This window comes from Pagrus major, chromosome 22 (assembly GCF_040436345.1).
Source record: "Pagrus major chromosome 22, Pma_NU_1.0".
In the NCBI taxonomy this organism is placed as follows: Eukaryota; Metazoa; Chordata; class Actinopteri; order Spariformes; family Sparidae; genus Pagrus; species Pagrus major.
The window spans coordinates 16,640,111-16,665,813 of record NC_133236.1 but is presented as its reverse complement, the minus strand read 5'-3'; the positions used below and the strand labels follow the sequence as shown (position 1 = coordinate 16,665,813).

Sequence of the window (25,703 nt, the reverse complement as noted above, 5' to 3'; positions counted from 1 at the left end):
CATCTTAAAAACTCAAGCATTGGTCAGGCTATTACATTATGTAATGCAGTCTCATTAACTGCCTTTAATTTCTTGCGCTCATTTAAAGCTAATGTGACCCCATTTGTTGCTTCTCAAAGTTTGTTTTATTAATTACATCACAACACATTAACATTAAAATATAGATTTACAACACAATCCGTCCATATCAATATCCCAGGGAATAAAACATCAGCCTCCACTTATGCAAACATGTTTCAGAGCTTCAGTACAAGAGTGATGCTAATTATCATACATGCTATGGCCCTCTAACTTGACCCTCCATTACTTCATGCAGGCTTGCCTCCTTCACTCGCGCTTCAAAACATGATTGCATACATTTCCATGCACTATACACATTAAACTTTTACCAAAGTCTGTTGGCAAGACACCAAATGTACCCTTTCCCTAAAGAATAGCTTTCAAAAGTGCACAGCGCTAATGCTTTTAGAGCTGCTTTTTCAATCACAAGATACATGTTTGTATCTTCACAAAAACCCTGCCAACGTACAGAAAAACTATTCAAAATGCCAGAAATGTTCACGTCAAAGGGGAGACTGCCAGACTAACTTGACAAGGATGACGCACGATATGGCTCAGCTGAGGTCGACGTACAAAAAAGAATCATAAAGCTGTAAACGGCCTCAATCAGACAGGTGTACCAAAGATAATTCAGGACAGTCAGGAAGATGTCAGTCAAGCATGATCTGTACACACCCACACAGTCCAGAAAATAAGTCTAATCAGCCAAGTAACTGATAACACTTGTGTGGGTGCACCGTGGCTGTACAGAGGGTTTAACAAATGAAGAGCTGTTTCCGTTACAGCTTTAAAGTGAAATGATCCACATTGAATTTATTCCAGCTCTACCTACTGCTGAGCACATCTGAAAACTGATCGTTCTTGTACCAAAACATTTACAGAAACACTGAAATTGAACTTATACACAGAGAAATATGACAAGCTTTTCTCCTGGTGTTGAGAAACCTCAGTCGATTGACAAAGGATTAATGTTAAGTATTTTCAAATAGTTCATTTTCAAGCAACATTGCCAAACTAATTCATGGGCTCCAGCCACTCAAATGTGAGGATTTAGTGTGTGTGTGTGTGTGTGTGTGTGTGTGTGTGTGAGATATGTGACATTAAACTCAATATATTTGGGTTTTGAACATTTGGTTGAATAAAACAAGTATACAAGTTAATAAGCATTTTGCACAGTTTCCTAATATCTTATTAATCGAAACAATAATTAGCAGATGAATTGAAGTGAAAATAATTATTCGTTGCAGTACTGGTAGTTTTTTGTTTTTTTTTCTTTTTAAGAAAATAAAGGACACTGGTTTTTAAACCTCCCAAACTCAGCTGCACAGAAATGACTGTCAGCATGATGATGGATTATTTTCATTATGAATTCATCTGTCTGTTTTCTTGATTGATCGATTAATTGCTTCGTCTATAAAATGTAAAAGAAAAAGAAATGTTGTGCCAAAGTCCATCACAGTTACCCAAAGCCCAAGTTGACATATGCAAATTGCTTGTTTTGTCTGACAGTCCCAAACACAAAAATAGTCCATTTACACTTCTCAAATATTCACAAAGCAAGCAATTTGCATACTTCAACCTGAGCTTTGACACCTTGGGCTTCCAAAATATTAACATTTGAGAAGACAGACCAGAGACCAAAGTTAGAAAGACTGTCAAAATGAAATGGGTCAAATTACTCATAAACCAAAGTGGATTCATCGTCAACGGTTGTGACAATTACTTTTAGACTGATTAATCAGTTGTGTCTTTTCTCGATTAATTGATTAGTCTATAAGAGAAAAAAGTTAGACAGTACTAAAACAGACAAGGTGGTATCAAACAAGAGCAGAAAAACAGACTTTACAAAAAGGAAATAACAATAGCAAAACTGGAATGACACTCAATAGAGTGCATACCTCCGCCAAGACTCAATGCTCCACTTCAATACAACCAAGCCTAATTAAATCAAACTCGATAGGCCTGCATCACTCATGTTTTTAAACCACCGATAAAACCTTGATCATAATTTAAGCACCAGATCTAGGATCAACATCAAATCACAATGTTAAAGAAAGTGAGAAAATACCAAGTTTTGTGGAACGGTTTTTGTACAACACTGCTGATAAACCAACCAACAAACAGACACTGTAAAAACATAAAAACTAAACATCAGTTAAAAAAAGCAAATTTTGCTTGGAATCATGTAAATGAATAATCGATTATCAAAATGGTATCAGATCAACTTTCTATCGATCCAACTAATCTAAGAAAGCTTGCAGGGAAGCTAAGGAGTTAAAGATAAGCCTGCGAGGACAGCAGACGGATCAGAAGTTTGGATAGTGTGATATTCACGTATACAGGGACATGAATAACCAGGTGACTTTGTGACTCATGTAAATATCAGATTCTAAATAGGATCAAAGTCTGGGAAACAAGTGTGCAATCTTACAGTCATCATCTTTGATCTCTTCACAGGTCCAACAGACCACCCACTCATGGAACATGCAATGAAAACTTAATCCTGCTGGCTTTAGTGCACCTGTTTGTTGTGTGTGTGTGTGTATATGTGTGTGTGTCACTCTGATCAGGCCTCATACAGTTGTGCTGCTTTTGTCAACAACAGAGAAAAGGGGGTCAGGTCAAATGACAATACAAGTGACCACATAACATTAATGGCGCTAAATAAACCACCAGACTCCAAAATGTTCATACCGTCAGTGGTTTTCTGAGGTAACTTGTGTAACCGTCTGACAAACATCTTTTTTTTTTTGTAATTTCAGGATGATTCATTCTTGACGCATGAAGCCAACAGTTCTCTGAAAATGTATTTTTCAAATAATAAAGATTAGTCCTACAAAGTGGGCTAACGTATTATAATTACCATGGTTTGCTGCACCAGTGACATAGTGCATCTGTGATGTACAGAAACGGATATACAAATGCATAGATTTAAAAAAAAAAAAAAAAAAAGCCTGATCAAAGCGTTTGAGTCAAACTGCTGGAAACTGAAAAAGGAGCGTCAGTAGGACATACAAAGTGTATTTTGACATTTCAACGTATCAGAGCAGGGAAAGTACATGTGTGAACGATAACGTTAACAATGTCTCTGTTCCATTAAGTGTCCCAGTAAGGGGCATGCACAATACAAGAAGATGAACATTTTTTGGAGATGTAATGGCAACATATTTCTGCCTTTTCTTTTCATGCCCCCCTACTTGCATATGTCCGAAGGAAAAAACAATATAGCTAGCTAACCAGAAGCCTGCAGCAGCACTTCCAGACGCTTATCCTGTGTGCACGAAGTAAATCAATGTCGGAGATGTTGGGTTTATTTTCTTTTTCATAGATCCTTTATTTATAGATTTGTCTGGGAAGAGGGTTTACTCATGGGGGAAGACCTGAACTGAACATAATGATAACACTACCAGAGATCCTTTATTGATTTGTTTGGGAAGAGGGTTGACTTGGGGAAAGATTTGACGAACCAGACTTGTAATAAACTGCATTTCTATCTTTCATTGTTTATTGTTGAAGCCCCAAAAGGTGGTATTTTTTGTTGAACCCTGGAATCTTTCCTTTGTACATATTATTAAGTTCCTGCAAAAAAGCCACCAGGATAAAGTCAAACTGTTGCTCTAAAATACACCTATCTTTTAAAAGAAAATTTTGAAAATGTAACTGATGTATGTAATGTTTTTAGAGCATAAAACCAATGATCTGTAGATCTTTACAAATCCAGATGAGATAGTCCAAGATTGCCATAGCCATCAGTGCAGGGGAAAACAAAGTTTAAATCAAAAATCAAATCAAAAGGGGGATTTGGAGAATGGTGACACTCCCTCTGGCCACACTGCACACACTGTTTGAAATTAAGATTTTTTTAAAAGAAATCCATGATTAGAGCTGGTGAAAGTTCTGAATTCTGGGTAGGTTGGCGTGGAATGACCATCTGGTCCTTGAAGATGTGATACTAAGGTCTATCAAGATCAGGAAAATGGCTTTTCACATATTATGTTCCACAAAAGAGGAACAATTTGCACAAACAGGCCAATTGTACATTTTGCTCAATTAAGTGCCATTTTTGACTTTTTGACTGACTGCGTTTTCTTTCACTTTTATGTTGTTTGCTGTATAGTATATGTGTTATATATACATACATGTATTGTATTTTATACTTATATGCTGTATAATTATCTTTACTCAGGGCAACCTTGACAATGAAGCTTTCTCTCAATTACCCTTTCTGTGTTAAATAAAGGGTCTGAATGAACACGCAGGTATAAAATGCCATTAGCTTATAAAATTTTTTTTTAAAAATCACACTGTAAAGAGGTTTACAAGGCATTGCTAAGTGAAGCAGCCAAGCTAATGACAGCAATATCAGATTGGTCAAGGTACGTCTGGTCTTCAATAAAAATGAACGTCTTTCAAAAGGGATGAAGCTCCGTTGTTTTAGTTATGGATGAATGACTTAAATACATTTCACTCTGACCGCCCTCACTGAGAAATGACCTCCAGCAGTTGAACAACAGAGTGGATACCAGAACACTGACGACAACATTTCAGTGGCAGTCAAAGATCAGAACCTTTCACTTAATGATTCAAATTAAGCCTCTACGAGAAGCTTGAAATTGCACTTCTAAACCATGGGTGGACAGTCAAGAAAGTTTTCCTACAAATCAGCATGTTCTGATTCAGATCAGATTTTCACGACACGATTACGTGGCCAAATTTTTTTGACAATAATAATATTACTGTGGTATTTATAAAATAATCGCTACTGTCAAATTCATCTTTTACTTTGTACTTTCATGTGTGTTTTGTCTCTTGTAGTAATTAAATTACACTCAAATACAAGTGCAGGCAGGAGGAGAGAAAGACACGAAAGACTAGAAAAAGACAAACAATTGGACTTAATAAATAGTGAGAAGACAACCAGATGACCTGATAAACAAAAGATCCACAAGGCTTAACGTCTGCACTGGATTATTCAGACAATAATATCATGTGTGTATTATCAACACAATATTGATATGTCATTTTTAACACATCGTTAACGTCAGTACTGGTACATACACACGGTGATCTTATATCAACTTCAAAGCATCATCGCTCTGCTTCTCCAGCAGAGGTGACACAACATCCTTCATCTCTGATAGTTAACCAAAGCTCAGCTTCCAGACTGCAGTGTGTCAAGCTGTGAATGTGTGGTATGCCCGTGTCCCTGACACACATCAAGCATTACTTGAGTGCTAGTGCTACAAGAAACAGCAACATAAAATTGATGTTCTACAACTGGAATATGTCTTCATGCATGTCATGTATATAAAAAAAAAACAAGCAGGAATTTGTGCAAACTTGGAAACTCCACAAAATATTATCTTTGCAGAAGTAGTCTGACTTATAATGCATTGAAAAACACTGAATGGGGCGACTTAATTGGTCAGTTGTCAACTCTATGCATGCCACATTGTTTTTGTTCAGATCCCTTCACGTCCATCATTTGCAGCTGTTAGTTAAAAAGAATGGGGGAAAATATGTACTGCATGTATGACAATACAGCTGTGACCTTGGACAAAAACTCGACCATCTAAATTGTGTGTCGTCCAGATTCAAAGGTCATTCACAAAGTGCAGGGAACTTGTGGCTACAGAGGACTGCCTTGTGAGAGAAAGGTAACAGGGTTGATCGACCCATCCTTGACAAAATGTCCTTGAGTGTGGGTCACAACAACACTGATGCTCCTGGACTGCTGTCCCTGAATGCTGACCCCTCTGCTAAAACTGTTTATCCAATGCCGTGTTTACATCATCAGTGTTTATTGTTCCATACTGATTTACTGCTCGGATCTCATTTTTTTTGTCAGACTGTTCACACAGTGGTGTTGTAATGGGGCCAATATATGACAGCAGTCCACACAAGTCATTGTTCTGAGGTGACCTGCGTGTACCAAACAACACCAAAGATTTAACACTTGGCACGCTTGTGCAGAAGAAAACAAATAAAATGCAGGACACACCAAAGTGACTGCGCATGGCGTGCCATCTGGAATTAGTGTGCAACTCTTTGTTAAATGACACATCATCCATTGTGGCTTCTTTAAAGTTCATTTTAAGGCTCTTAACTTTTGCACTAGCATTATCCTGTGACCCCATTCAGCCATCTTCATTTCCATATACTTCACATGAGTTTTTGTTACTTTAAATGACATTCACAGTGATTATGCGGTGTGATACTTCACTGTTTCTTAAAATCGTGGCTGCAAAAGCGTAAATTCTCATGACTGTTCAGAGTAAGGTCACAAGGTCACGCTGAAATAAAAACAGATCTCTCAGATCATGCAGAGAGAGAGAGAAGAAAAATCCTTGGATCATTTTACCTGCTGTTTGAATGTAGCCTAATACACAGGTGACATACAAGTGTATACAGTTACTATAAAAAAAGTGTAGTGTATGCTATATCCGATTTAAAATATAGTCACCGTTTGCATGAAACGGCCGAATGGTATGTACATTTCAAACTCTGTCAGTCACAGTGTAACAAATATTGCTCAATGCAAGACCAGGTGTTCTATAGGCTGAAAGCTCTGCATTATTAATCAGTACGCCGTGTTGCTCCCCATGTTCACCACTTAAGCAGTTTGTAAGCATTTTGTAAGCATTTCGCTTGCTGCTTTGTGCAACCAAACACCGCTGACTGCCTGAATCACTTCGACATATTCAACCAGCCAGCTGAGAGGAACCAACAAACACTCACGACATCCTGCTGTTCTTCTAAAATGTGTGCGTCAGTAAGGAATGTTTGTTGTATTGTCTCCGTATGAATGTTCCCAAAAATAATTCCTGTGTCTTCAATGTACAAATAACAATGATTTTCATTATAAATTAATCTGCCAGCAATTTTTTCAAGTCGTCGTATGAAATGGGAAAAACTTCCCATCACAGAAATGTAAGAGCACAAGGTGACATATTCAAATGCAATCACCTGTTACGGCTGTATTTTAAACTTGGGAGAAAACATTTGGTGATAGAGGGCATACATTTCCAAAGTCCTCAGAAACTGTTTTAACCATCTGGATGAAAAATATTCTTATATAACAATATAAAGGGGGTGATTTTGTATGAAAATATAAAACAAAATAAAATAAGATCTATGTATCAAACTTAACCTGTAATTGTTTTGTAGCCGTGGTGTCAGAGAGTAAATTCTCACATTTGTTTCACATTGTTGGTCTCAGTTTTGGTTCTAGTGCTAGTTCAGCACTAATACTGTTCATATTTGGTGACTTGATCTTGCTTAAATGGCTACTTCTATACGCGAGTGCTAATGCTTGTTTGTGGGTTGTTGTTGAAGTTCAATTTTCCGTTGTATCTACCTGTTGTGGTTATTGTTCTTACTGTGGTGGTCCACCACTCCAGAATGAATGTAGAGGAAACGCTGCATCTGTGTTTGGATTGGGAAAGCAGTGTCGCAACTGTTTCAGCGTGCAGCGAACACAATATTTTTCATCCAGATGGTTAGAAGAGTCTTGGAGGATTTTGGGAATACCTTGAAAACAGCAGTGAGGGTTGTTAAACAACCTCCTGGGCTTTTCAAACACGGCCAGGTCTAAGGTAAATAAATGAAGCACAAACTGGTTTTAGAGCAATCTTGTGCATGCTTACCCAACACTCAGTAAGGCTTTATAACTGAGCAGATACATCTCTGCGTGCAAGTCAGCACATGGACTAATGGCAATGTGTAGGAGTCGTAAACAATCTTACCTGTATAGCCTGCAATCCAGCCCCATGAAGACACCATGGCCAGCAACCATTTGAACATGACTCCTTCAATGTGCCAGAAAGTGGAGCTGTCCCATATTCTGAGCGGCTGCAGCAGTATTAGGTATAAGCAGTAGGATGGGATGGCTACACAGTTGTTGAGGAACATAAACACAAAACGGAGCACAGACTTGAGCAGAACCCAGCCCAGTTTGCCGGCCCCGTCCAAGAGCTGTGCCATCCTGATACACACCGTCTGTAACAGAGACACAGCAGCAGTTAGCATCTCGGCTCGTTTGACAAAATGACAAGTCGAGTCATGTGCACACACACAACATTATCCTTACTCCAAACAAACAGATGTGCTCGGGGCAGGACACCGAATCCACAAATAACACCCGAATGTTAAAGCATCCACCCCGGAAACACAGGAGCGAGCCTGCCGCTAGCCGGTGGAGGGTGAGGCTGTTTCACGGGATTTAAACGCAACACGGGCGTAGTGGACGTTATCTTCTCATTATTGTGCAAGAGGATTTATTCGGACCTGTGGTTTGTTATTCGTGACATCATGCTAGCTAGCTGCCTAGCCTGAACAGTAGTACATGCAAAGACAGGACCATAAAAGGACCAGTCGCACGGGTCGTGGTCGAGCACTTCAAGACACGCTAGCTAGCAGTTGGCTGAGTTAGCATAACGGGGACAGATGTTTAGATTTGTGTCGGGTATGACAACCCGGGGGGTTATAGCATTATATAGAAAACACACTCGCACTAATGACAGAGAAAGCTAATGAGCCTCCAGTATTTTGTGAGACAATGGCAAACGTTAACTCGGACGCTGGATGTCTGGTGCAAAGCGCAATGCCCGCCTGCTTCATCCAGAACATAGTCCGACCCTGTGTTTCAGTAAAAGTCTGGTGCCTCACGTTACTCACCCAGTTAATGTCGCTGAAGCATCCAAGGACGGCCAGAGATGTAGCTAATTGTCGGAGCGAGATAAATTGTGTCACGTGTAGCTAACCTAAACGGTTAAGTTAGCATTTTTTGCTAGTTAACATGGCCAGCCTCTATCAAACCTGGGGACAGTCGTGGAAATGTCTGATAACGTTACAACAAACCCCGCGCGGTAAAACTGCAGTTGCACCCATTTAGCTAGCTAACGTTATCCAGAGCTGCTCGGGCACGGTAAATCCCAGCGGGCACCGTTAGCTCGCTAGCTAGCTAGCAGGCAACTCCACTTGAGTGTCGCTGGCTCCATCTCAGTCAGAGACACCGGGATAATTCCACTGATGCATCATCATCATCATCATCATCGTCAAGTTAGCTAGCTGCTCGGCTCCTACTAGCGAATACGGACGAGAGGCGATGCGGGCCGGGCCTTGGATCAACGCCGCTAGTTAGACAAACGGTGCACAAACTGTAAGCGACATATGTACATCAACGACAATGAACGGCGATTTTTCGTTTCTGTGTTGCCAGGACCCGTTATCTCTCTCCAGACCCGGATTCACGGCGCGTCAACATACACACAAGATAAAGGGAGCAAGAGCGGAAGTGCGCCCTCTTTACCTTCACAATAAAGGTAGGTGGCAAGGCTCGATTGTTGAGATAGGACTTTAAAAACTTTACTACCTATAAATGAGCTAAAAAAAAACACTTTTGTATATTCATGTTCAGTATTATGTGTATAGTAAACAAATAAACATCGTTATTGAGAAAATGTTTTCATTGTGTTATTATTTTTAATTTCTTTGATTCAATTTCTTCCCAGTATTTGTATTCAGCAACAACAACAAAAGAAATCTTGCTTTTCAGTGTTGAGTGTCTTTAAGATTTGGGTGCGATTTCAAAATTTATGTAAACATAGCAACATCGCTGCAATGGCAAAAATTTGCCATTGGCCCTTCACCAAACAAATTTAGTTTAATTAATTAAATTTAGTTTTGATTCAGGTGGAATAAGTGGCAAGATAGCTTTGCTATTAAGTACTGTAGTGCTGCAGAGATGCCGTGCCTGACAAATCTGGTTCTCCAGATGTAAGAAACCATGTTTGTTAGGTACAGACCCCAACAAATGTCGCTTCATCATGAATTCAAGGTTTTTGTTGTGCAAAAATGATCTTTATTCCACTAATTGTGGATCATATCACACAAATCTGTCAAAAATAATCAATATTTCATTCACCATATCATGCAGCCCTACTTTAGTTGATATTGAACGTTAGTGAAAATATCCCAAACTATTAGATATTTTTTGTACATATTTACAGGCAGACAGACTGATACACTGCTAACTTGGTGCCCCAATCCAGCAATGGAAAGTACAGCAATGCATGTTGTCAGAGGACAATAAGAAGGAAAGCTAATATATACTCAGCTTAAATATGTGTGCAAAGTGGAAAACGAGAAATAAAACCAATGTACTAAACTGCAGAACAGGCAAGTCCACAATGAAAAGAATAATTTCACAGCAAGACATGCTTGATGCTTTTCTTCTGAAAACCCTAGGATGTTGACTAATAATTAAAATAAAGAAAAGCATCTTCTGAATTTTATTTTACCTATTTTAATGTTAAGTAAGATTTCAAGAGGATGTTACAAACATACAGTAAACATTTACCCTTTATTTTGAAAACCACGTGCGGAAGCTGTGTTGTTCCTCTCTCTCGCTTGACGCTCTTGAGTTCACCTGACGCCAGATTCCAGCCATTAAGTGCGCAGGCTCTCTGATGTCAAGTGCTGATGGTTACACTATCTATTAACAAGAAACTGATTTTCTAATGTCGCTGTGACTAATTCTGAAATCATCTGGACTCGTTCCCGGCAGGAAGCTGTTTTCTGATGGCATCATCAGTGTGGGTGCGTGAGTTCATCGTTTCAATCAATGTATTTTGGTACTTTTGTATTTTTGTCATCATTGTTAAAGCAGGTTCAGATGATTTAGAGCTAGTGTCATACATGTTGGGGGAAATAACATGTAAAGCACAATATCTTTGTTCAGCATGGTGCTTTTAAATATTAAAGTGTAGGAATTAAAAGTCTAAATTTAACATTGTGAATCAGACAAGTCTGGAATAGACATCAGAGGGATGTTAGTGCTTTACAGACAATGATGTCCAGTTAATGACTATACTCTGCCCCCTGATGGCCCTTTATGTCATTACACCTTAAGTAGTATAGATGACAGTAAATCCAAGGGCGTTCAACACTGAATGGCCCTTGAGATTAAAGCAGGCGTGAAATACTATTAGATTAAGAGTAGGGGCAGGGATTTTTCTGTTGGGCGACCTCCATGCTGAAAATCATTACCTAAGGGTTACACTGAAGGCTAATAATGTGCACACTGATCTTGTGTCCTTTACACCTGATCAACATCATTTTGGAAGGATTACACTCAAAGGCAGCATCAAAATTAAATCTGGCTTTTTAATCATAGAGAAAATATTTACATATTCAGTTTCAGGTCAGAGTACACAAGCTAAAACTGTTAAAGCATCTAGAAGCGGGCATAGGCACTCCTCTGAGGAGCAGGCTGAGCTCCAGCCTGCTGCTGCAGCTGATGGCGGAGCTGCTGGGAGTAAGGATCCTCCAGGGACTTGACAGACACCGTCGTCTTGGGCCCCGTCTTCCACTCGATGCCACTCTCGTCCACCACGGAGGCCTCCACGGTGACGGTGTGAGTGCCCAGGATGGAGAAATTCAGCAAGAATTGGGTGCTGAAGTAGTCGTTGTGGGGTTCGACCCGCTGCTCAATCTCATTGGTTTTAGTGTCGAGAGGAACCTAAAAAAAAGTGTAAGAATCAACTGAGCAGCAACACAGCGACAAATTAAAGAACCAACATGATCTGTGGATAAAAACAGTGTGTATACCTTGAAGTCGGGTCCTGTCTTGCTCTGGAGAACTGAGGTGACATTGAGGCAGACCGACTGAATCTTCCTGAAGAGTCCCGGAGTCGAACCATGCTGCACCACCCCCTCCACCTTCAGAGTCAGCTGCTGACTGTTCTGCACTGGGATCGGTTCACTCGGCGTTCGCGGGGAAGGAGAGAGGGCAAGCTGGACAAATACAAGACATAACTGAGTCAGCCTTAAGAGAGCTAAATAAGGAATGTCGCATGTAGCTGCAAATGTAATGTATGTCACTATGATCATCAACTTAAGTGGTTTTAAAATGATTCACCGTACCTTAATGCTTGTCGACTGGAGCTTTTGGAAGAAATACCTCTGGAAAGACAGCGGGACTTTGAGCAAAGCTATGACAGCGTCACAGAGACAACCTGTATGCTGCAAAACAATTACAGCAAACAAAACATTGTTATAATTGACAGTGGAAGCAATTTTCTGTTGCTCACTTCCAATGTTTTTATTTTCCATGGTATGAAAAATGACGATTATCACATCATGTACATTTGCTAATCTATGATATTGACTTCTACCACATTAGTGTTATTAAGAAATATATATATTTTAAGTTATCCTCAAGAATCATGTCCGTCAGGCCATCTCATCCTGGTCAACTCATACTGGCTAATTCTGTCCATATGCTTTAAAAACTCATGTAAAGTGGAGTTTCTCAGCCTTTTCGTGGCATCATGCATGTCTTGTTTGAGCATTCATGGGCTCCATAGCAATTGTGATTACACCATCACGTTCTGCAGCACTGATTCACAAAGGAAACCCATGCAGTTTCTTCATAGTTGTAGCCAAGCTATTTAAGTTGTTCATGTTCAATGGATAATATACTGCTCTGAAAAAAGTCACTTTTGCTTCAATGTCCTCCGTTATGATTTCATAACCTTTTTATTTACTTTCTGAGCTTTTTTTGGACACCTCATGCACGTCATACAAATATGATTACACCTATTTTTCACTTAAAAACGGCAAGATCATCTGAATAAAAATTACTGGCTGTCCCTCAAACCAGCTGTAAAATCCAAGGTGACCGAGCTTTTCAAGCTGTGGCAGCCAATCTATGGAATGCTCTCCCCTTAATCTTTGTGATCTCTACATTAGAGTACCTGCTCCATATTATTTATTACCTTTTATTTGGTGTTACTTCTTTGTAGGTTTTGTGTGTCTCTGCCCTCATTTCTTTTGTTGCAGTGATTTTAACTGGTCAGCCTGAGCTATTTGCCATTGCTATTTTTTTTACATCTATATATTGCTTATTATGTTTTTAATCATAAATATATAAACTATTTGCATCCTGCATCTTCCATTTTTGTATCTGTGAAAGGTGCTATACAGATAAACTTAACATACTTACTGGGATTATATTATAATAAATGTCTGTGACTTGCTTAGGAAAGGTCAGGTATAGACAAAAACTCATATTGAAGTATTAAATAACCAAGCATATTTTAAAATAAAAAATAAACTTCCCGAGGTTCGTCTGAATCCATAGTTAAAAACAAACACCCCATTTTGACCCTGGTAAATTAATCAACTCTCAAACAAAGCACATGTAAAATTAGGACTTTAAGTGAACCAGACTGAAAGGTAAGGTTCTCCTGGATCAAATGACGTATTGGTACTTGATGCCGACTGCTAGAATAGGAGGTCAGGTGCCCAGAAAATTGTTCTATGTCTTTGAAGGTTAATTGTTTCAACCATTTTTCAAGCAAAAATGTCAAACATTTGCCAGTTTCAGCTTCTTAAATGTCAGGATTTGCCGCTTTCCTTTGTTATTCATGATAGAGTGACTGAACAGCATTTTGAAGACGTCACTTTGGGCTCTGGGAAATTGTGATGCATTTATCACAATTTAAAAAAAAAAAGTTCTAGACAAAATGCTCAATTGATTAATTGTGACAATAATCGTTAGTTGTCGTTAAGATGCACATACAGGTATGAGTTTAAAAAACATCTAAAACAAAGTAAAGAAAATAATTTAAAAAGGCATGTAGTAGCAGTCGCTGGCTAATCTGGACACGATTCAAGCTAAACTGTAGCACAAGTACTTTAGCAGATGTTGTTATCACTGTTATCACAAGGTGTTCTCTATGAATCTCACCAGACATGAGACAGGAGGGTGTTTCTTGGCGAGGCCCTCCACTTCCTCCAACACCCGACTGAAGACCGACATCATCCGTCGCTCATATTCGCTCTCTGTCTGGACTGACCCCAAGGTGCCGTACTCCTGAAAACTAGATTACAGAGAGAGAGAGACAATCTGTTACAGTCAAACGTCTGCCAGGAGAATGCCTTCTGGGGATGTGTGTTATTGTAAAACACCCTCAATAAAAAACACTCTAGTACAGGGTACAGCGAGGAACCTTTTTATTAAATTAAATAAGCTGCATTTATATTCATTAATGTGTCATCTATGTCAAAAGTGCATCTTACAAAAAAGCTACATCATAATATAGTTAAGCATGATTACATTCCTTGACAAACTCAATATGATGCATTTAATCTAAGCTGACATTGTTCCTCATACTTTACTGCCACAGAGAACCTACGTTTTCTCATATGTCAAACCAAGCAGATAAATAAAAAGGTACAAGTCATTTTACTCCACTGCATTCTTCTCAAAAGTTCAGGAATCACACAAGATTAAATCTAGTATTAATTTAAACTTTCTCCCGAAGCACCAAACAAATACATACAAATCCCATTGTTCCACCTTCCATAACAGCTCTCACCTGGTTGCCTGTGGGTCCAGTATAAGCGCTTCTATTACATGTGAGACAAGCAGACAGCTCTGTTGTTGTCTGAGCAGACAGTTAAAGACAAATGACAAACTTCTGAAGTCATAATGAACATTGTTCGAAAAATACATACCTTTCATAGAATTTTGAGGCATAAGCAGTCCACGTGAGACAGCTTGAACTACACTGTTTGTCCTCTATCCCCTCACCTCACTAATCAACAGATAGTCCCTCTATTTTCTTCTTTCCTCTTTAATTTTATTTAAGTTTTCGTAAAATCTTGTACAGACATCTGGGCTGATATTGAAGTGTTATATGCTGTTTCCTTTATCTTCTTTTTCAAAATTAATAAAAGCGACAAAAACAAAGGAGTTGGGTTTGTAGGTTGTTTTTTCATTTTTTTTCATTTTACTATTCTTCCTTTCTGTTACTATGATGTCTTCTATTGGACATGCATACTGCTTCTACTCATATGTAAGTGATTGTCTCTCCTTCTGTTGCTCTGTATCCAACTGTCATTAAAAAGAAAAACTTGTTCACAAAAAAAGGACAAATGACTGACATTAGAGGAGAAAGACATGACAGAAGAGAAAAAAGGCCGAAAGAGAAGACCAAGTGGGATGTGACTGAGGCACGTGTAAGGATACAGCTCCACGTTGCGAAGGGTGGCGTAATCGGCGTCAAACGACGACTGGTGTAGATCAGCATAGCGAGCTGCGAGACTTCTGAACTCATCCATGCACACCTTCATCTGGAAAAAAGTACAACAGTGACTTGACAGTTAAAGAGGGAGATTTCTAGGGTATGCCATAGCTCACAGTAAAATAAATAAACTGTAAAAATGTAAAACAAAATCAGAAGTTACCATCTAAAGTTTTACATCACAAAGAAATAATAATAAAAAAAAGAAAAGGATAAAATGATGGACAACAGCGGAGTGGAGGACGAGGAAATGAAACAGGAGGCAAATGTCAATAAAGGGAAAAGTCTCACGCCGAGTTGAGTGAAATTTGGAAGCATATATTTCTAATTGTGATCATTTCATCCCTTTTCAATGCAAACTGAGCAGAACGGAGGGCTGGAGCAGGCGCAGGAACGAGTGACACACATCAGGCAGGCATGACGGCTCGTACGCCCACAACTGCCGCTGTTTTGGGTTGCCAGGTACCACGACCCACATCCCAAAAGAGACTGAGACACTCCCATTTGATGAAATTGGGAGATCAACGAGAGAAACTACTTATCAGGAGCACAGCAGGAGACTTTCATGAAAATCAAGAGTGTTGGCAAGTATGGTACAGATGTGCCCCTGTGTAGAGGTAGGTTTAATGTGTCATCAGGGGTATTCGAATGAGTGAGGTTCTTCTACAATTTGCCAACAGCTAAGTGCAAGTATAAAGTATAAATGTAAAAAGACTATTAGGTTAGGTGTCGATTTTATGATCTGTAACATCAGAAATGTGGACTTTCACGCAGAAGTGCATGACTCATTATGACAGAAAGAAGTTAAAAGATGGATTCATGAAATTGGTTCATGTTTGTGGTAATTAAGATCTCACAAAGTCAAACTTAAGACTATTTAATGACGTTTAAGATCTAACATTTATAAAATTGAATTTAAAACATTCAGACACCCTGAACCTGAAGCCTTGAAAGAAAAAGACCAATTCCCTGCAGGCAGGCCGGCACAGACCTGCTCTAACTGTGACACTTTCAGTGTTTTACCTGCATGGCAATGCGGCCGCACCGCTGCAGGTCATTGCCCGAGGTGAGGGCGATGGTGGTGGCGATGGCAGGAGGAGGGCTTGTTTTTAGACTGTTGCAGGTACAGATGAGCTGCGACAAGGCTTGCAGGGTGTCGATCCGAAGCTTAATGAACTCGCATTGGAATGTAAGCGGGCTCAATGGCGTGCTGGCGGCCTGGAGAGAGAGGATAAATCAGATAACAGCACATTAACACTATGCTTAAAGAGCAACACAGGTAATAAGATACAGTCAGGTATTAGGTGAGTTAATCCATTAACAGTCTGAGATGCTACAAAAGCAGCTTCAATAGCAACACTTTCCAGACTGAGCATCAGCAGCTCTAAGCATCCATCCGTCATTGTTGAAGGAGGAGGAATCATATTAATGATTTTTGACATGCAGATCCCTGACAGTGAACTGACCGTGAGGGATGCGATGCCCTTTTGGTAGGAGCGCAGGGCATCTGCAATGGCGCTCATGGCCCCACTGTAGTCTCCATCCTCCACATGACTCAAGCACTGCTCTGCCTGGGAAAACTCTTTCAGGCTGTTCAGCCAGAAGTAGAAGTGCTCTGATGCAACACGGGTCCGCAGACTCTGGTACAGCTCGCTGGAGAACTCATGGCAGCCCTGCAGATTAATGATAACATTTCATCATTGTGACACATCCAGAAGGACTCCATCAAGGTCAACTGGACCTGCTTTAGATTCTTGAGGACGTGCTGTCGCTCATTGATTAGGCTTCTTCAGTTCATGTGACAGTTTTTAAATCAAACAAATAGATGCTGCTGCCTCGGTTCACCTTTACCAGCTCTGCGACAGACTTAAGGGCTAAGCTATTTTAGAGCATGGGCCTATATTTTAATCTTTGTGGATCAAATAGAAGTGAAACATAGACTACAGAGTACAGCTGAAGGGTAATTCAGATAATTTTAAACTGGGCAACGTTTGACATATTTCAGGTGTAAATGACCAATAGGTATTGGTTTTGGAATTGGTCTGATAGATATCCTCTGTTGGCAGCAGGGAATCAGGCGGCAGTGGGTGCAATGTAATCCTTTGGTGCAAAGTCAAAGTAGGTCCACTTGAACTGCTTTTTTTTGCCAAGGCTCAGATTGTTAGAAGTGCTTGACAGCATTATAGAAACGATCCCTACACCGATAGACCTTTCTGTAAAAGATTAACAAACTTTTGGTTTAACCAGAAACAGCCGTTAAATAGTTTCTTTTCAATACCACCAGACTCCATTGACAAAAACACTCATTTCACCTTGCAGAACACAGGAGTTGCTGATTACTGCCACCTCCCTCGGTTAGTTAGTTATTTTGTGACTTTACTTTTTAACACATTAGTTGTCAATTCTGAAGTGCTTGTTTTGCCACTGGCAGGCTCAGATGGTTAGTTAGTGTCTGACGTCATTACGGAAAGGATCCCTACACCAACAGATACGTTTGTAAAAGAGGAAGACACTTTTGTTAAGCCGTTAAGTCGTTCTATTCAATGCCACCAGACTCCATTGACAAAAACACTAATTTTACTTGGCAGAATACAGGAGTTGCTGGTCTACCCCTGCCTCATTCGGTTAGTTAGGTTGTGTTATTTTCTTTTTTTAAACACATTAGTTGTCAATTCTTAAATAGCATGTTAAAACAATAGTCACACAATAACCCAAACAAACCAACCAGCAGCGGCAGTAGTAAACAGCAACTCCCATGTTCTGCGAGGTAAAAGTTATGTTTTTGTCAATGAAGTCAGGTGGCTTTGAGGAGAGTGCTGTATCTCTTGTTGCTAGTTCAACAAAAAGGAAACTCTTTAACAAAAGGTTTGATGTCTTTGGAGATCCTTTCCATAATGATGTGGGACACTCAGAATATCAATCTGAGCTCATCAGTGACAAAAAAAGCACTTTTAGTGGACATACTTTGCAAGGCGCAGTTAGCCCAAAGGATTACGTTGCAGTCATTGCCTACAGCGTTGTAATGGACCAATTCAAAAACTTCTTGTATCTATGAGTCATTTAGGGCCCAAAAATATGTAAATATAGGGTTTAAAAATACCAGAATTAATGTGCTCCGAGCTGAAACATAGAAGACAACTTCATATCAGCCCACACACCCACCAACATGCAATCAAAAGTGAGATGTGATCAAATGTGTCTTAAGTCCTGGTCACATAGAGATGAGATTACCATGCGTGAGGCCTGTCGTGCGATGCGGTACACCGTCCAGCCATTAGCGACGTTCTCCAGCTGCTGTTTGATGACAGTCTTCACCTCAGCTGAGAGAGACGACTGGCTAGCAACAAAAATCACTGTTGCCAAGGAAACCTGCAGATTGTTAAAATCCAAATTCAGAGAAATGCAAGGGCAATAAAACATGGATAGAAAAAATAAGTATTTTTAAACTGAATGCAGTCTCAGCTATTCTAACATTGTTAGCAGTGAGGTTGATGCAAAAAAATATAACAACAAGCTCCATTTCTGATTAAAAACATGCATGTGCAGGCTGATTTTCCATTAGAACATAGATATAAAACAACTACTGTCTAAATGTAATGTAAATGCTCTTGTGAGCCTCTAACTTAAGCTACATATAAGTGTTGTGAGAGCTTTAGTTTAGCTGAGGTCTCATCTCTCACCAGAAGCTCCTGCTGCTTGTCAGTGGAGGAGTGACTGGCCACTCTGTAGAGATCCACCAGATCTCCCAACATGCCGTCGCCCAACACCGGCAGGTGGGTGGCGATGGCTGCCAGAGCGTGGCACATGAGAACACGAGAGGAGTCACAGGATAAGTGGAGCTGGCCAAGCAGGAACTCCACAGCCGACTGGCTGAGATGGGGTCGGCTTTTCAGCAGTTTGACTAATGAGGTGAGGGCCGTCTAGGGTTGACACAAAAAGGGAAGAAGTCATCATGTAGAAGAGGGTTAGTTGATGGTTAACCACACCCTGATAAGTAATCACAATGTCGTACAGTTCCTGGGGGTGGATAGCAGTAGAGTTGCATGTTTGAGTTAAAGTAAGCTGCCATTATGATCATCAGTTTGAGAAAAAGCTGTGAAAATTCAGCTTTTCCCAACATAATTTTGCCATCCTTTAATATTGAACTGATAAATAAAAGTGCACACTGCATTTATCATTGCTTTGGTCTCAAATAACACTAAGGTAAACAAAGTTTGGGATATTTTTGTGTCTCAAAAGTCAAAACACAATATCTCAAAAGCCACATACATAAGTTTTACATTTCCATGTTAATATAAAATCGATAAGAACATTTGGCATTACATTTTCTGGGTATATTTGAATAGAAATGTGATACTATTTTCAGTCAAATGCCGACTGTGTTCAGACATGTTTTCCACCCCCAAAATACACATTTTTAATTTAACAAAAGAAGCCAAATTTCTCAGATGTTAGCATTCCTAAAAACATCTTTGCTTGAATAAACTTCAATCTAAACAAATTTTTTTTTTTTAACTTAAATTCAGTAACTCTCATCATAGGATAAGTAAGGATAGGTAAACAAGATTATAATTACCAAGCGGACAAAAACAAAAGAAAACACTCTTCTCAGAGTGTAGTATAACATCATAAAGATTGTGAGGGAAAATAATCCAAACAAAAGATGAAAAGTAATGTTGGACAGTCATCTACATGAAGAGCGTCCATTATGAGTTGAAGTTCTGACCAGGAATTTGATGCCGGCTAATGGACATTTATAATTTTCTGTACTATATGCTACAAACGAGGGTTTGGCAATAAGGCCCTAAATTTATATCAGATTACAACTGACAACAGATGTTGAGCTTCTCAACCCACTCCTTCTGTTTGATTCGATTAAATAGGTCTGATGTTTTAACCCCTTATGATGTTACAGTTCTTGCACTTCTCACACATTACCGTGGTTTGTTGGACACTGTTATCATTATGATATGGCACACCTCTACTACTAACATATTTGCATTGGTACCAAAAAATTGTTGAAATTGAATTATATATATTCCTCAATCTAAGCCCTAAGCCTTGTGGTTATAATGTTGTCTTACTTTGAGTGTGGCCTGTGCACTGGAGCTGCTGTCCTGACTGCAAAGCATCAGAAGGGACTCCACTCCCAAAACCGTGTCCTGCTCCAACTGTACTATATCTAAGGAGAAATACACAGCGACACTTGGCCTTGGCACACACAGAGCAAAGATCAGTGGGGCTTAATGTGAGATCAATGGATTGATGAACAATTGGCATTTGAAGAGTCCCTAGAGTCCCAGGCCATTACTTGCTGTAACTAACCTTTTTCTGGACAGGAAATGGCGATGTTGGAGAGCACTATGACCCCATGAGCCGCCACTGCCAGGTTGCTGTGGTAACAGCATTCTTGGGCCAGTTTAACCAGGTCAGTGAGCCGGGGGGGAACCGAAGAGCCACCTGAGGAGAATGTCGGAGAGGAATACAAATCAGCTCACGGTCGCTTCCTTCTTCACAATGCAAGTAACACCAATGGAAATTCTTACATACTTAAAGAAATTCATATTGTGAAGTGAACACACCTGTGATATTACTAAAATACTGCTTGATTGCAATTGTTCCAGAGAGGGTGGAGAGGACAGCCAACATCCCAAGCTTCAAACTGTTGTATGGGCTGGTCAAGGCGCACTCACACAGGGTCTGCAGAGATGAACATCATTAGATTTGAATCAACAAGAGGACAATCTTACAGTACAACCGTCAGCATTTGAAACTACCTGAGTGTTTTCTCTGATCCAAAGGTGAGGAGCCTTTTTAGCCAGGAGCTTTAGGTCATTAATTGCAAGTCTCTTCACAGCTTTTCTTGGGTCATCTTTCAAGTACTGAAGGAGGAGCTGCAGCTGTACAGATAGGAAAATAATCAATCATTGAGAATTTTTTTAAAAAAGGTACAGTGCAAATCTTAACAATAACAAAAAACTACAGTAGGTATTTAGGCTGTCTTACACATACAAATACAAAGAAGGATGCAGTCTCTCATAAATCTGTCATGTCATGTTGCTCTGAGCATGAACTTACATACTCTGCTCTGACCGGACAGACTGACGAATCATTTTGTTAATTTCCTGTTGCAGTTTGTTTCCCAGAGTGCAGAATATCTTTGGTATTTTCTACCTTGCAGTAAGTGTAACTAAACAGTTTTCATGCAACACTCAGGCTTATGTTTACAATCTTCTTATATCTGTACTTTTGTAATCAAATCGGTATACATTGATATTTTTTTCGATAAATATCTTGTGTGGCCTGTCCTCTTCCAGGTCATCATTGTAGAGAGGAGGTTGTGGACACCTCCACCTGCTCAGTTGTCCTCCTGGATCCACACTTGTCACATATATTTTAGAATCTACCAGAATCAGATATTTTGTCATTGAATCAGTTTATTTAGATTTTGTTGGTCTGTTCTATACACGTGACATCTCTTGCTTGTCTGTCTGTTCTGGGATAGGGATCCCTCCTCCGTGGCTCTTTCTGAGGCTTTGTCTATTTTTTTCCCTGCTCAAAGGATTTTTCTGGGGAGCTTTTCCTTACTGGAATCACAGGTCTAAGGAAAGTTGTACACTGTTAAGCTCCCAAAAGCAATGTAATTTGTAATTTTGGGCTATATCAATTAAACTCACTTGACAAGTAGCACAGACTAGTAAATAACTTTGTGTTTACATTTCCGCAGACATTAAAGTGAGCAGGACTGGCTGTCGCAGCAAAACCGGACAAGAAGATTCACTGTGTGTAAATTCTGCCTCACAACTTCTAACCGCATAAATCGTTTTCGCCTGAAGCCAACGTCAGCAAACATTAAAGTTATAGCAAGTCCAGCTAATCAGCCAAGAATTAAGGAAGCGCTGTAAACTTTGCTGTTCAACTCTGAGAGGTGTGAGCAGCAGTTGTGTTCGTGATGTTAACCACATTCAGGAAATGCTCCATCTTAGAGCTGCTATGTGAAAACACTATTTTTGTAATTTACAGCACTTGTGTAATTCACTGAGGACGGACTTCTGTTTTGTTTATGTAATGTTTATATACTGAGGTGGGTCACACGGATACTGGTGATGAAAAAAAGTAGAATGTTGTAGTCTGAGGCTGGTGAAGACTCATACCTCTAGTTAGGGGCCTACCTGCTTTGGGATATCGACGAGGGAGGAGGCAGCCAACTGGGTGAAGGTGTGCAGGGTGACGATGACCATGGGGGTAGAGGGGTAAGAGCTGACCAGATGCTGCAGGAGCTCCCGGCTGCTCGAGGCCAAACTAGCATCATGATGCATGTGCTGCAGCATGGGGATCAACTTCAGCTTCAGTTCCACTGGAGTGTCTAAACCTGATTGAGGCACAGATTGAGGAGAGAATATCTACTGAAGAGAAAGCTTTACCTGCATAATGAGGAATTAAAATGATTCGTAGATTGTGGAAAATATGTAGTTGGTATTTGATGGGTTTTGAATGTACAATTATTCCAGAGTTACATGTTTAATTTTGATTTTCAAATGGCCTATGTGTATCTTAGTGTGGACCGTAATGTTCACACGAACCACATTTTAAAAACAAAGAGAAAAATTGATTTTTGAGTCTCACATCCTGCTTTGGGATGGCGGCCGGCCTGTCCTACAATCCCAAAGCTTCAGTTTTTGACGAGTTGGGAAGCCCAGAGCGTCATTATTGACGCGTTGGGAATGAGACTCAAAAATCAACTTTTATTACAAATAGGACCTTTACTGCTCACTTGTTTCATGGCTTATTTGAAATGTTGTTTTAACTACAACCTCCGTGGACACATTCACAATGAATCACCTGTTTTAGACCTTGATTTGTTTTTATATAAATTTTGGATTATTTCGAAAATTTACCAAATATTCAAAGCTTGAAAAAAGGTTATCAGAAGAGCTAATATTTTGTTTTGATTTACCTTGAATCATTTCACTGACTTTGTTACAAATCCCAGCTGCAAAGTCTCTGAAAATCAGAAAACACACAAAACATACAAAATTTGTGTTATCAAGAACATCATTCCATATTTATGCACTAAAGCTCAGGTGAAACAGCCATTTTCCTTACTTTGACTGTGCAGAGAAGCTTGCAGCAGCAAATATGGCCGCCTCCACTTCTACATTGTCATGAGAATCCAGACTTTGGCGAATACTGTGGTGGGCATTCTTCCTCTCCGGGATGATGGAGGCCAAACTACCGAGCATCCTGAATAGAAGGAGCAACAGGGAAATTGTTTGTTTTAACGCTCAGATACTGTAACTGGAAAAGTATACACAGTCATAAAAAATACAGTCACATCGTTACCTCAGAGTGATGGCTCTGGCCACAGGGTCATTGCTATGTATGACTGAAAACACCCTTTTGACAAATTCGTCCACGTTGAGGATCTTTTCGAGATGTTTCTCACTCTGTTGAGTTACTTTCAGCACGCAGAGACGCAGGAAGTTGTTCCTGAAATCAGACAGACAAGATTTTATAAATCAAAGAGGTCTGTGCCACAGTTTCACCAATGACACAATTCAGACAACTCAGGGTTCTTCCAGCATTGAAAGTGTAAAGTCAAGCACTTTCAAGGTGCCTAAACCAAATATTTCCAGGCTCTCAAAGCTTTCACAATCGCATTTAAATTTTAATGATCAATACAACTGCAAAGTTGTGAACTTATTAACTTTGACTGTATATTTCGATCATAATTATTCGGTTCATGCTAAATTCAACATCAGGAGTGAACAAAAAAATGATGAAAGGATCCATTAACTTCAAATATTACAAGGTTTTGCTTTACATTTGTGAATTTGTAGATGAGACACCAAATTATGCTGAAAAGCAAGTATTTTTCAATGATTACATTCAAATGAATGCAATGTCCTATCCTTGAAAACACAACGGTTAAAAACAAGCATTTCAAGATCTTGTACGCCTCCTGTGATCCCATCTTTTATTGAATGAAATATTTAAAATACTGCTCATGACAAGTTGACAGAGGACAAAATGTCCTCATATTGATAAACTGCTGAAAAACTATTCCAATTATAATTACATGAGATGCAGAAAAACAAGCAACTGTTACCAAAAAAAACCTTCGTCTGAGTTTTACTTGAAATGTAGGGTAAGGTTGCAGTAGTATTAATTGCAAGAGTATTACAGTTTCATGGTACCATCTCAGAAAATATCATGGTTTCATGGTATCAAAGTATTATACAATAAATATTATTTTTTAATTATTACTATTATTATCATCATTATTATTACTGACTAAAATTATTAAAGGAATGTAAATAGAAGGGTGTTTTTTTCAGGTTCAACAAAGGCTTTATCATAATTTCACAAAATATTATGTCCAAACAGGCATTAAACTATATATAACTTTGGAATAAATATACATTTAATAACACTATTTATGGTAGAATTCAATATGAGAGGTGTGTCTAAAATCTGGTTAGGATTCATTGGTGGGGTGTTGGAAGATTACATTACTTTGACTAGGTTTAACCAGTAATTGGACAACTTTGAGTTTGACAGATATTAACAATCATCAGAATTTAGATACCATTAACATCCGGTCAGCTGGCTGATCCAAAGTCTTAGTAACAAGTTATAAAGCACCCATACCCAAGTCTGAAGATGTCTGCCAGCTTGAGAAATGCAGAGTTGATGAGGATGGGAAAAGGGTACTTCTGAAACAGCTTGGGGAAAAGCACCACAGCCTCACACTGCTCCCCCAGCTTCCCCGACCTCAACCCTGGAATTAAAGCGTTTTCACTGGTCACAACAAAGCAGGGACGTCTCATATAATCAGTCAAATTTAGCAAATCCGACACATGGACAAGACACACACAATCATTCGTACTACAACCGATGAGCAGTATGCTAATGTGTTAGCAAGCTAGCTAGCGCACCTTTGTCCAGCTCCATGAGAGCGGAATTAGCGTCCAGTTCTTGTTCGCCATAACAAGCCTCTGACAAGAATGAACGTGCAGTTGAAAGCGACATTATGGTTTAGTTTTTTTTTACTGGATAGAAGGCTTGACAGCACACGAGAGCTGTTAGCATTTCATTGTACAGGCGGCGAATACAACACACTTAAACCGGACGTTAAATGACCACTGCTTCCGGTTGTAGGTCTTGGTTTTCACAATAAGAGGTTCCTAAATAATTTGCTTAAAATAAGGAAATGTGCAATTTTTTGTTATTTGTACTTTTCTTGAGTATTCCCATTTTAAGATACTTTCTTCCCTCTACTCCACCACATTTTAGAGGGTAATATTATACCCTTTGCTCCACTGCAAGTATTTCAGTTTTAATTATTTTTCATATAGGTGTTTTTATATTGTTTAAGTATAATTGTTTTGATGAAATGTGATGTAAGATTGTTGATTAAATTATCACAAAAATATGTAAAGGAGTTAAGATTAGATCCACCTCGACCAAATTACACTGAAGTACTGTAATGACCCAACGCAGTATTTACAAGCACAGATAAAAATATTAGCTGATTGACAAAACAACAAC

General features: G+C 39.4%; 2 protein-coding genes across 3 annotated transcripts in view; both read right to left on the bottom strand.

Annotated features, from left to right (window-relative positions):
• The window catches only part of lpgat1 (lysophosphatidylglycerol acyltransferase 1), a 51,013-nt gene extending 41,712 nt beyond the window's left edge, over window positions 1-9,301 (bottom strand). Inside the window, exons 1-2 of one of the 2 annotated variants that reach the window (XM_073492955.1) lie at window positions 8,737-9,301; window positions 7,806-8,058 (exon numbers count right to left, since the gene is read on the bottom strand). In XM_073492955.1, the coding sequence (XP_073349056.1) occupies window positions 7,806-8,043 (238 nt within the window). In that variant the 5' untranslated portion in view covers window positions 8,044-8,058; window positions 8,737-9,301. Of the gene's footprint in view, window positions 1-7,805; window positions 8,059-8,149; window positions 8,261-8,736 lie in introns of those variants that run through there. The other variant, XM_073492956.1, reaches the window with a different exon arrangement.
• Window positions 9,302-11,206: 1,905 nt separating this feature from the next.
• On the bottom strand, window positions 11,207-25,277 carry ints7 (integrator complex subunit 7). Its single transcript, XM_073493245.1, has 20 exons — window positions 25,091-25,277; window positions 24,804-24,933; window positions 23,496-23,642; window positions 23,259-23,396; window positions 23,110-23,156; window positions 22,325-22,524; window positions 20,930-21,052; window positions 20,735-20,852; window positions 20,478-20,612; window positions 20,237-20,334; window positions 18,833-19,072; window positions 18,384-18,521; window positions 16,619-16,825; window positions 16,176-16,370; window positions 15,098-15,201; window positions 14,445-14,513; window positions 13,814-13,946; window positions 11,986-12,084; window positions 11,671-11,856; window positions 11,207-11,581 (listed from the first exon to the last, which is right to left on the bottom strand). The coding sequence occupies exons 1-20, from the start codon at window positions 25,182-25,184 to the stop codon at window positions 11,297-11,299; spliced, it is 2,886 nt and encodes a 961-aa protein (XP_073349346.1). The 5' UTR covers window positions 25,185-25,277; the 3' UTR covers window positions 11,207-11,296.
• Window positions 25,278-25,703: the final 426 nt, after the last annotated feature.

Bases quoted from the DNA above. Each gene is read 5' to 3' on its own strand.
- ints7 (XM_073493245.1), bottom strand. From the start codon at position 25,184: ATGTCGCTTTCAACTGCACGTTCATTCTTGTCAGAGGCTTGTTATGGC. The intron at 23,643-24,803 runs GTATGGGTGCTT...GTCTGATTTCAG, and splicing joins GCAGACATCTTCAGACTTGG to GAACAACTTCCTGCGTCTCT. The intron at 23,157-23,258 runs GTAAGGAAAATG...TCTGATTTTCAG, and splicing joins AGCTTCTCTGCACAGTCAAA to AGACTTTGCAGCTGGGATTT.